The 12,568-nt window shown below is 37.9% G+C and overlaps 1 protein-coding gene across 2 annotated transcripts in view; it reads right to left on the minus strand.

Moving 5' to 3' along the window:
- Positions 1 to 12,568, minus strand: part of CCDC191 (coiled-coil domain containing 191) — an 89,921-nt gene that overhangs the window by 67,137 nt on the left and 10,216 nt on the right. For both annotated transcript variants that reach the window (XM_043594214.1, XM_043594213.1), the window contains exons 4-7: positions 9,912 to 10,052; positions 5,740 to 5,918; positions 3,839 to 4,062; positions 698 to 848 (exon numbers count right to left, since the gene is read on the minus strand). In XM_043594214.1, coding sequence (XP_043450149.1) covers positions 698 to 848; positions 3,839 to 4,062; positions 5,740 to 5,918; positions 9,912 to 10,052 — 695 coding nt within the window. The remainder of the gene's footprint in view (positions 1 to 697; positions 849 to 3,838; positions 4,063 to 5,739; positions 5,919 to 9,911; positions 10,053 to 12,568) is intronic.

A 12,568-nucleotide genomic window follows, 5' to 3' on the forward strand; every position in this document is an offset into this window, starting at 1 on the left:
CAGGCTCTGAGCTGTCAGCACACAGCCCGATGCGGGGCTCAAACTCACCAACTGTGAGATAACGACCTGAGCCAAAGTCGAATGCTTAACCGACTGAGGCACCCAGGTGCTCCACACCTGACATGTTTTAAGCCTCAAATGCATACTATTGTGAATCCCACTTCACTGAAACAAATTTATGCTCAAATGGCCTGGAAAAGATGCTCATTTGTCAATAAAAAATTGACCAGTTAATTTTACAAAAAGTGAAAGTAAAAGAGAGGGAGAAAAGAGTAAAAGAAAATGCAGACCATGAAAAGGAAAAGTGTATCTGGCTTTAAGATCATAGCTACCAGAAAGCAAGTGACTTTCTGAGTAATTCTTCTGAATAATCCAGAAGACCGTAGAAGCCGAGCTTTCGAAACCTATCAGAGACCTCACTGGTGGTTCCATGCTACTCTGAAACGGGTAATAATTTAGGAAGCCATCCCAAATTCACACCTGACTTCCCAGGATCACACAGAGTACATATAAGAATAGCCCTGGGACCAGGGAATGGAGCACTGCCCCAGGCCCTAAGCCCGCTGGGCAGCATAGTGGTGTGGGCAATTCTGGTATTTGCAGTGAGGCCTCAGTTGGGCTTAGTGTGACACTGTTGTATCTCTGATAGAGAGCCCTCTGTCATTTATGCTGAATAAAGGTATGTTACAATTCCTACCTGATGATTTTCCTTGAAAGTCTGGATTAGTAACTCTTTCAGTTTCTTCTTTTTTTCTTTCGCCATTTTTTCTTCATCCAGAATATGATCACTTTGAAAGATGCTTTCTTCTGTATTGTTTCGAGAATTTTCTTCCTGCTTTTTCTTCTCTCTGTTAATAACAATTTTAAAAATACATGTAGGAACAAGAGACTTAAAAATGGGCAATTACACCCTACCATAGTGGAACAAACACTGAATTTTCCATCAGAAGACAGATTTTTAGATCTGGTTCTAAAAGTCCATAGTAGGATGATTTTTCTTTTTTTTTTTTGTGAGCCTTAGTTTACTCCTTTATAAAATATACACTAAATGAAATAAAACTGTTATACTCTGAAAAACAGAAGGCCTTATAGATATTTTGGTAAAGTTTTCAAAAACTTTATTTATTTATTTAAATAATCTCTTACACCCAATGTGGGATTCAAACTCACCCTGAGATCAAGAGTCACATATTCTCTGGGCTGAGCCAGCCAAGTGCCCCTTTGGCAAAGTATTTTTACTGAGTTTACCACTGAGCGATACTTTGATCAAAATTTGAGAGTCAACAACTCCTAGGTGTTTTCTACTGTATACATAAGTTCTCCTCCTTCTGAGGGAGAGACAAAAAAGGACCTTAGGTAAGAAAGGGATGAGAATTTTACTCCAAGGCTTTTACAAGGCTTCTAGGGGAAAAAATAATAAAAGAATCGGGAATTCTTGAGTAAAGAGGGAAGGGACTTTATATTAATTCTAAAACAGCTGAAAAGAGAAAAAATAGAATAACAATTAATAAAAGGCCTTCAACAAGTGACAGGAATATCTCAGTAAATGTGTTGTTCATGTCTCTGGTCATCCCCTGTCTCACCCATCTATTCTTTCTCACCCAGGTCATCTCTCTCACACCTGCCAATTCAAGCAAGCTCACAGCCACTGCTTTCTTACTGGCATGTACTAAAGCACGTGTACATGTATGTGTGTAAGATGATGTCGTATACACAGCACCTAGTCAGGACTCAGGATTTATGTGCTTTGGCCCACAAACCAGCTGTGAAAACTCAGGTCTTTCTGAATTTCACTTCACAGTTGTGGAAACTCAAACTGAGAGAGGGATGCCAGAATACTCTATAAACATGCTCTCATTAATTCTCCTATACATACAGGGGATGCACACTGTTGTATCTTATGACTTGTGCTGTTGACCATCACTTGGTTAAAGGGGCCTCTCCAGTGTAAAGTTGCCATTTTTCCCTTTGTAATTAAAGATTTCTTAGAGGAGATACTTTGCAAATATGTAGGGAAGCAGATTTAGGATAGCTTACAAAAAAATTAAAAAGGTCTATCAATAATAAAATTTTACTGACTCTCTCCAGGTGCCATAATAATGTTATATTAGACACTTGTAGGCAGATCATAGTGGCCATTTAAAGAAATACAGTTCTAATACGATGGATCTGATTTTCTAAAATAACATTACAATATGTTATGAACATAATAGCTGCTCATTGTGAAACACCAGAGCTATAAAAGCCATCCATATTTCCACCCAGAAAACACACACTGACAATATGTCAGTGATATCTGGTTGTACCACCAGTTTTATCAATTTTTCTAATATTTATCAATGTTGATCATACATAATATTATATTTAATAATCTTTGTGCACAAATCTTTGCCTGGATTTCTGATCATTTTCTTAGGAGAGTTTTCCTAAGATTGGAACTCCCAGGTCAAGTGATAACACCATTTTTACGGCTCTTGTTGTTTATTGCCAAATTACTTTCTAGAACGTTTAAAATCAGTTCATCTGCTAGCAGTAGAGCATATTATCTGAATCGCTGGACTCATGGACAAGATTTTAACTTTTAAAAGAAATGAGTGGTCAGTGAACATTTGATGAGTGCCCACTCTGAACAGAGCATCCTGTTACAATCAAATGTTACCGGTTTTCATAATTTATTTTAGGTCTGCCTAGATTTTTCAGGGTTTAAGAGCAATCTGAAAAGTAAGGTTGCCCTTAGCGAGAAACTCCCTAAAACACTGTTGATTGCTTTCTGAAAGGAATGGCGTCTGGAGGAAGCCTGAGGCTGGCACTTGGAAGAGTGAAGCCCACATCCACTGCCGAGCTGTTTTAAATTGGGTAGAATGAGAGCAATCAAGAACACAGGGGGAAAAGCTGTGTAGGCTGGTGGGGTGGAAGGGATTATCTAATAGGTCTTTCTAGCCTTTGAGTTTTGAGTGTTCAGTCACTTGAGGCATGTTGCTCCAAGGTTTTTCCAATTTATGCATCAGTGCTGTTTCTCAGAATAAATACATTAGTTATTTATTTCATTTAGGAAGCTCATTTTCTGCATAAGGATACATAATAGTACTACATCCGGTGAAGACTATTTTGATTTTCCTCTTATGTCAGATATTTCCGTTCTTGATCAGTGGCTGGAAGGCAATGAGGATTCTGTAGGATTATCAGAAGGTAAGACACACAATTCACACCGGCTGAGGCACAGTGAGCAAATATACAGGTAACGAAAGAAATACAAACTAATACAAACTACCTATTAAAATTGCAAAAATACTGAAAGTGATAGTACTCCCCAATGCTGAGAAGAGTGTGCTAATCTGGCCCACTGCCAGCAATAGTGTAAATAAGTACAATGCATTTCGAAAGAAATTTGGCAATGTTTCAAGAGTCATTAAAAGGCCTGTACCGTTTAACTCAGTAATTACATGCCTAAGAATATAAAAAGCTCTATGCTTAAGGAAGCTCACTGCATTATTACATGGTGACAAACCTGAAAGAGTTGAAATGCTTATCAGGTTGGGCGGGGAGGTCATTACATAAACTATGGTCTAGGAACTCAGTGGGGTAATACACAGACCTCAGGACTCTGGGCAACATGTTAATTATGACAAGCAAAATAACAAATTAAATGCACTTTAAGTATGTAAAGGGATCGAGACCCAGAGGAAACAGAAAAATATTAAATAATTTGTTAAGATACTGGAATGGTGGGTGATTTCTCTTTTGTGTTTTGCTATTACAATGTCCATTTTTTTTAGAGTACTTCCAAAATGACTGCTTAAACAAAAAAACTCCACACTGCTCACCACGACCAGCTTACATTTTCCATGCTTCTTCCACAGTGCGTCTCCTCTCAATTATCTCCCTCCGCAGCTTTACCATCTCCCTTTGAATCTCCTCCTCCTCTTTCTTGGCCTCCAGAGCCTTCTTTCTCTTCTCTTCTTGCACCAAATACTGAGCCTCTAACAACGCTGATTTTTTCAGGGTCTTTTCAATTCTCTGGCGCTCTAGTTCTTTCTCACGTCTTAGGCGATTTTCTTTTACCTTAAAGAGAATACAACAAGGGTGAAATGCAGCCTTTCAAGTAGAAAAGGATATGCAAAAGCTTAGAATACATTTTCAAGTTCACAATATGCCCAGTTTGAAACATTCTGGCCCAGAAGCCCACTGTTTATCAGAAAAATAGGAAGAATTCATGTTTACTGGGTATAAACCAATTCAAAAGTCTAGATGAAGTCAGGTAGGAGGACTCCCAAAGAGTCTGGGAATGATTTGCATCACGGAAAAGTTGAAAATCTAATGGGTCAGATGCCACCTTCTGGATGCTTACTTAGTAATAATTTCTGACCCCTAAAGTTTTCCAAGATATACACTACTGCTGTTCATTTGGGCCCGGTCTGCAGGCTGATTATAATTTAAGAAAGAATATGGATATTTGGGGGAGGCTACATTGTGAAGGATAGAACAGTGATAAACTGCTTTAAGAACACCACACACTTTATTCATTAAAAAAAAATTTTTTTTTATTTGAGAGAGTGAACGAGAGCGAGTGGGGGAGAAGGGTAGAAGGAGGGAGAGAGAGAATCTTAAGCAGCTCCAGTCTCAGCATGGAGTCATACGCAGGGCTCAATCCATGACCCGAGCCCAAATCAAGAGCTGGATACTCAACCAACTGAACCACCCAGGCGCCCCCTACCCTTTATTCATTTTTATCATTATTTAAATATATCAATGATTCTGGCTCTTATTTGGAAATCAAAACCATGAATTTCACAGGTATTTCTGAATAAGCACAGTCAATTTTTCAAGCATACTGATTCTGTAGAGGCTTGGCTAACTGTAAGTACGGGAGTGCTCCTTTCCCTCCTAGGTCACTTACCTTTACCCTCACCTTACTCTCCACTTATGAGAGTATCCACTTCCAGATATTGGCAATCTCTTATTAAACCTTCTCTCCTCCCTTTTTTCACAAACCCAAAAGGATCATACTTCTACCCATTTTTCTAATATCTCCAGTGCTAATTAGGCACATCTTAATAATTTAAAACAATCAGAAATTCAGAGTTATAAAAAGGTAGCATAAAATGCATATGCAATTATTTTAGTTCAGTCTTAGTTCTGGACATGTGGAAAAGACTTGGTCATTCTGATTTCCTAAAGTTCCCCTACAAAGAGTGGAGATGCATCTTTTTCCTATAACCCACTATTTATTCCCTTTGAAGAAAAGAAAGTTCCCATATGCCTTTCTAATTCAAAACAGCTGAACTAGATTTAATTCAGATCTGTCCTCCCTTTCAAATTATAATCACAAAATGAGTGAATTTTTCAGTTGTCTGGAAAAGAATTATCATTATAACACTCACTAGAATATTCATGATATTAATATATTGATGTCACAGTTCAAAAACCAAATTCAAGCAAAACCAATCTACATATTTATAATAGAAAATATCACATACAAACTAATATAAAGTTTAGTTCACCACTCCATGTTCAAAATCAATTGTTCTCTTTTTTGGTTTTCTTAAATTGTTTCCTGTTCTCAGTTTATGAGCATTATTTTTCTTCTGAAGTTCTTATATTTTATTTTTATTCTTTCTAACCAAACCACAGATGGCACCCTTTTTCATAATAAAGCCTAAGTCTTTATTTAAGCTTATTAAATGTGCTACACAAAGATTGCTTCCTGTTACCCATTTTAATTTTGTTTTTCCCTCCCACCTGCTTATGTCTCATCTCCATGGTAAGGCGAGGATCCTTCTGCTGCTGCTTGTCTTGGTTTCCATTCATTCCAAGATCTTCCAACATTCCAGAATCCACCACTTCTTTATGGAGCAGATGGTCTATAAATTTTTGAACAGTGGTACTTTCCTCTTCTTCCTCCAAATAGCCACATAACTCTGGGGGAGACAGAGCAAGAACAAAAAAAGGGAAAAAAAATTAGTACAATTTCCATATTTAAATAAATAACCTCGGTATAATAAAAATATAAAGCTGTGGGTGTTTAATAAACAGTAACTGATAATGCCAATTGGGTGAGTACAGCCCTCAGCAATTAACTACCTTCAGCTGAGAGGAAAAATGACGAATCTTCCCTCCCCAAGTCACTAAAGATTCCTTCATTGCCAAACGTAAAAGATACTATTTCAGTCTAAACATCCTTGAAGACTATTGCTTCTTTTTTACATTTTTTTTATTTTAAGTAAGCTCCACGTCCAACATGGGGTTCGAACTCCCGACCCTGAGGTTAAGAGTGATGTGCTCCACCGACTGTGCCAGCCAACTGCCCCGTCCGTTGCTTTTTTTTTTTTTTAAATGGTTGTATTGAGGTATAATTGACATACAATAAACTGTAAATATTTAAAGCCTACCATAAGTTTTGACATATACATCTACCAGTAAAACCATCACTAAAACCAAGATAAGGAACATGTCTGTCAGCTCCAAAAGGATCCTCATGCTGATTTGCAAGCTCTTCCTCCCACTCCTCCCCACGTTCTCTGTCTTATCCCAGGCAGCCACAGACCTGCTTTCTCACACTATAAATTTACATTTTCTGGAATTTTGTATTAATTAAATCATACACTCTGTACTTTTTTCGTCAGCCTTCTTTTACTCAGCATAATTATTTTTGAGATTCATGTTATATCAATAGTTTATCATTTTTTATTGCTGATTAGTATTCCACTGTATGGGTATACCATGATTTGTTCATTTATTCAGGGATAGACATTTGGGTTGTTTCCAGATCTTGGCTATTACAAATAAAGTTGTTATAAACATGTGTGTACAAGTTTTTGTATGAACATATGCTTTCTTTTCTCTTGGGAAAATGCCTAGGAGTGGAATGGCTTGATCGTATAAGTATCTGTTTAACTTTTTAAAAAACTGTCAAACTGTTTTCCAGAGTGGTTATACAATTTCACATAATCATCAGCAGTACAGGAATGTTCCAGTTACTCCACATCCTCACCAATACTTGGTGTCATCAGTCTTCGGATACAAGCCATTTTATTAGGTATGTAGTGGTTACTCAAAGTAGTTCTAATTTGCATTTTCTTGTTGGCTAGGGATAGTGAACATCGTTCTTGTTGATGTTCTGTTTAGTTCCATACATTATTGAAAATGGGGTATGAGGTTTCCAAATAATTTGGAGAATTGTTGAATTATCTATTTCTCCCTTCAACTTTGTCAGTTTTTGCTTCATATATTTTGGGGCTTTTTTGTTAGGTGTATGTATGTTTACACTTGTCCCTTTATCATTATAAAACTCCCTTCTTTGTCCCTAGTAACAATTTTTCTTTTTTTTGAGAGAGAGCAAGCACGAGGGGGGGAGGGGCAGAAGGCGAGGGAGAGAGAGACTCTTAAGCAGGCTCCATGCCCCGTGCAGAGCCTGATGCGGGGCTCCATCTCACTACCATGAGATCATGACCTGAGCCTGAAATCGAGTCAGACACTTAACCAACTGAGCCACCCAGTCATCCCTCTAATAACAATTTTTTAAAATTTTTGAGAGAGAGAGAGGGAGAGAGAGAGCAAGAGCGAGCAAGCATGGGAGAGGCAGAGAGAGAGAAAGAGAGAGAGGGAGAGAGAAAATCCCAAGTAGGCTCTGCACTGCCAGTACATAGCCTGATGTGGGGCTCGAATTCACAAACTGTGAGATCATGCCCTGAACCGAAATCAAGAGTCAGAGGCTTAACCAACTGAGCCACCCAGGTTCCCCAACAATTTTTTTATCTTAAGGTCTATTTTTTCTGATATTACTAAGTTGTTCTCACTTTCTTTTGGTTACTAATTGCACAGTATATCTTTTTCCATATTTAACTTTCAATCTATTTGTGTCTTTGAATCTAAATTGTGTAACTTGCAGACAGCATATAGTTCATATTTTAAAATCTTCGTCTTTTATTTGGAGTATTTAATCCATTTACATTAGGTGTAATTCCTGACAAGATATGATTTATATTTGTCATTTTGGTATTTGTTTTTTGTACATCTTATGTAAATGACCTTTGTTAGGTTGAAATTTACCTTCTATTACTAATTTGCTGAGATTTTTTATTAGGATTGGATGTTAGATTTTGTTAAGTACTTCTGTGTCTATTGAGATAATCACATTAATCAATATTTTTGGTAATATCCTCTTTAATGGCTCCATAATACCTTTGTTCAGTTTTGATCTAAAAAATGAGGAAAACAAAACACTCTACAAGCAAAAGATGTGTGAGGGATGGTATGATACTAGATGAAAATTGCCAGTCTAAGAAATATAACGATATCTATTAGCACCATATGAAAGGAAGTAATAGTTTCACTATATTCGATATATGCTTCAGAATAAATATGAAGTATGGAAATGCCTCACTTTAATAATGACATTAATAAATTAGAAAACATCCAGAAGGTGGCAACCAGGATAATGAGATTTAGAAATGATGTGACATAAAGAACTGTTGAGAGAACTGGTGTATTTAAGCCAGGAACATTGAAGTATATGAGATCAGATATGATTATATCACCCACAAAACAAACAAACAAACAAACAAACAAACAAACAAACAACAGTTTTCTTGGGAAAGGGAACATGATATTATTTTCTGTTGTACTAAAGGGTAAAAGTTATAGAGGACAAATTCCCAAGAGAGAATGTGTGAGGAGTAGAGCCTCACAACAGCTGAAATGGGCTCCTCCTGTCCTGGGAGCTGTACTGGCAGAGTTTTGTTTTGTTTTTTTTTTAATATTTTTTTAAAATGTTTATCTCTTTTTGAGAGAGAGAGAGAGACAGAGTGCAAGTGAGGGAGGGGCAGAGAGAGAGGGAGACACAGAATTGGAAACAGGCTCCAGGCTCTGAGCTTTCAGCACAGAGCCTGACACAGGGCTTGAACTCACGAACCGTGAGATCATGACCTGAACCGAAGTTGGACACTCAACTGACTGAGCCACCCAGGCATTCCTCTACTGGCAGAGATTATATCACTCCATGTTAGGGATACTATAGAAGGATCTCTGTCTGAGGGGGTGAAGAGGAGAGATCAGATTAGCTGATCTTGAAGGATTCCTCTAACTTTAAGAGCTCATGACTTTGTGATTTCTGGGCTGGGGATTTTGTTGATTTTGTAGAGCCCTAAACAAGAAAAATGCCGCCAGGTGAGTTTACCCAGGGTGTCTGAGTCACACATGAGGATTTGCCACCACCATCACCAGGCCTACCTTTATGCTGAAGAAAATAATATCAAATTCTGAGTACATTTGAGGAACCCTCACAAACTGGCTCTGTGCACAAGCAATAAGCTCTCTTATAAAGATATACGAAGCATTTCATAAATATAAAATGATAAAGGAATGTTTAGGGGTTTCTGGGTGGCTCAGTCAGTTAAGTGTCTTGATCTTGGCTCAGATCATGATCTCGCAGTTCATTAGATTGAGCCCTGTGTCAGGCTCTGCGATGACAGTTGGGATTCTCCCTGGCCCTCTTTCTTTGCCTCCCACCCCGGCTTGTGTGCACTGTCTCTCTCTCTGTCTCTCTCTCCCTGTCTCTCTCTCTCAAAAATAGAAAAATTTTTAAAAATGATACAAGAATGTTTAAATGTAGCCCCTATCAAAGTAAGGAGTCATTCAACAATACATGGGAAGACACTCAAATAGCATGCATTGGTATTATAATCAAAAGAAGAATTACAAACAATACTTTTAATTTGAAAAACACTATGAATTTACTGAGGATATAGGTAAGTAATTTAAATTGAACCAAGAAAAATTAAAGCTAATTATAAAACTAAGCAAAAACACAGAAAAGTCAAATAATATATCATGTATTATTCCAAACAATTGAAAAGATTTCTTAGATACATTTATTAGATGTTAAAGCTTAAAACAATCAGACAAGTTCTTACCATCAAACCTGTCATATTTCGAATGCCCAGTGGCTTCCGGCACAGAAGGGATATTTGATACCGTGTCTTTAGCATCTTCACCATCACTTGCTAGTTCTTGCTTAAGTTTGGTGTCTAACCAGTCGTTGACTAGCTCCTGAGCTATCAGTGAAACAAAAAATCTTTTTAATATTTCAATTACTTCAGAGACTTTCTTCATTCACTGTTTTCATTCATTCAATAAATATTAATTGAGCATCTAACGTGTCAAGTACTGCACTAGATGCTGTGAATAGAGCAGCAAACAAAACAGGACAAATAAAACCTATCACCAATGAAGTTTACATTCTAATTGGAGAAGAGAGACAATAAGTAAATCAGAAAAACAGAGCAGGAAGAGGAGAAATGATGTACAAGAAATGGAAGGTAGGTATTGATAGTTTTAAACTGGGGGGAAGGGGTCAAAGAAGGCCTCCTTGAGAAGACATTTGGGCAAAGAAGAGAAGAAAGTGAAGGAGTGAGCCATATGGACATGTAAGGCAATATTATTCCATGTAGAGGGAAAGCAAGTGCAAAGGCCCCACGGAAGAGAACGTCTAGAGTATTGGAGAAATAGCAAGGAGGCAGTGTAGAAAGGAGTGAGTGAAGGGGGAATGTAGGAGACGACGTAAAGAGGTAACATGCGGATCAGGTTTAGAGCAGTAATTCTAGACCAGGGGTGATCCTGCCCCCGAGTAGACATTTGGCAATGTCTACAGCCATTTTTGGTTATCACAACTGGGGTAACAGAGGCCAGGTATGCTGCTAAACATCCAACAATGCACAGGACAGCCCCCACAAAAAAAATTAGCTGGCCCAAAACATCCATAGTACTGAGGTTGAAAATCCCTTGCATAGAAGTAGGTGACACCAATTCAAAGACAATTGCAATAATCTAGGAAAAAAGTGATAGGAGCCCGGACCTAGAGTGAAAGTATTAAAAATGGTCCAATTTTAGAAAGTAATGCTTTGAGGTGGAATTGGTTTGCCGATATATGATATGGGAATTGAGAGAAAGAAATCTATAAGGTTTTTGGCCTAAGCAACTGTAAAAATGGAGATGCCATTTACTGAGACAAGGAAGGCCAAGGGCAAAGCAGGTTTGGAGAGAAGATTAGGGATTCAGTTTTAGAATAGTTTGGTTTGAAATGCTTATGAGACATACAAACAAGAAATGTCAAATAAGAATGTCAAAGAAGCATTGGCTATATCACTCTCGATTTCAGGGAAGAGGTCCAAGACAAAGAAATAAGTGTGGGTGTTGCCAGCATACGGACAGTATTTAAAGCCATAGAAGTGGACAAGATCGCCAAAGGAGGAAGATGGATAGAGGACTGGTTCCAGGAATAAGCTCTGAACACCTCCAGTGTTTAGGGGCTAAAGAGCTGAAGCAGAAGCAGGAAAGCAGACTAGGAAGGAGAGGCCCATTGAGGTAACAGGAAAATCAAACAGTGTGACATCCTGGCAGCCAAGTTCCTAGTGATATTCAGAAAATCTTCTTAAATGGATAGGTATGGGAGAAAATGTCTACTTTAGCATGACCTTCATCACTATCATCATTATCAGACAGCTCTATGGGTAGGTCAGAGAGCTTTCAAAAAGGAAAAGTATATATTTCACCACTATCTTCATCGTTATTACCATTATCACACAGCTCTGAGAGAATGAAATGTTTATTACATGAAATGATGCCAAAAGGCATTTAATACAGCTGGCAATGCATATCATATAAAACAGAAAAAAATGAATCAAGGTAGTAGAAACTAAGTGTGAAAAGTATACTCGTAACAAATATCACTGGCTTTCAGAGGCAGGAAGAGAAAGGGGACAGATATTTACTGAGTAACCCTGTGTACAGTAATACATGCAGTTATGTGTATAATAATTTATGTGTAGACTAACTCAGATCTGCTAAATGTCATTCATTAGTAAACAGGGGTTTAGTATGAAGTACCCCAAAAGAAAAAAGAAAGGGAACTTCTCTTAGAGGGTTCAACTGTAGGAATACCTCATGTTGGATCAGAGGCTCTAAGGCTACATTAAGCAGAATTTCTCAAAGAATGTTCCTCAGAACATTGGTTCTTATTGAATATTAACAGATGGTTGATGAGAAAAGAAAAAAGGATATAAACCTTTGAAAACCATGTTCTGTCCATATACTAGTACTTTCTAATGTGTATCACTAATTCTTCAAGATATGAATATGGATTTCAGGATAAAAAGAGTTTCATGGTAAAGGGAGCTTGGGAAATGGGGTAAGTAAACACTATTTTGTGCATTCCCACTAGTGGATTAGGAGATAGGGTGGGCAAGATGTAGCCTTGCCAATTTCTGAATCAATCTCCTTTCTCCATCTCCAATACTACGAACCACCAAGATCAAGTGCCATTACTGCTCACCCAGACCACTGCAACAGCCTCCCACTTGTCTCCCTTTTCCCTCCTTTTCTTCCTTATGATCCATTCTTCATATAATTCAAATACTGTGCTGCTAAACCTCTGCTTAAAACCCTTCAATGTCTTCTTATACTCAGAATAAAGACTAAATTCTTTTCCTAGGCCTATAAGGGCCCTATGTAATATGTCTTCTGCTCACTCCTGCAAGCTCATCTTCATTGGGAAGCTCCGGCCACACTGCTC

This window comes from Prionailurus bengalensis, chromosome C2 (assembly GCF_016509475.1).
Source record: "Prionailurus bengalensis isolate Pbe53 chromosome C2, Fcat_Pben_1.1_paternal_pri, whole genome shotgun sequence".
In the NCBI taxonomy this organism is placed as follows: Eukaryota; Metazoa; Chordata; class Mammalia; order Carnivora; family Felidae; genus Prionailurus; species Prionailurus bengalensis.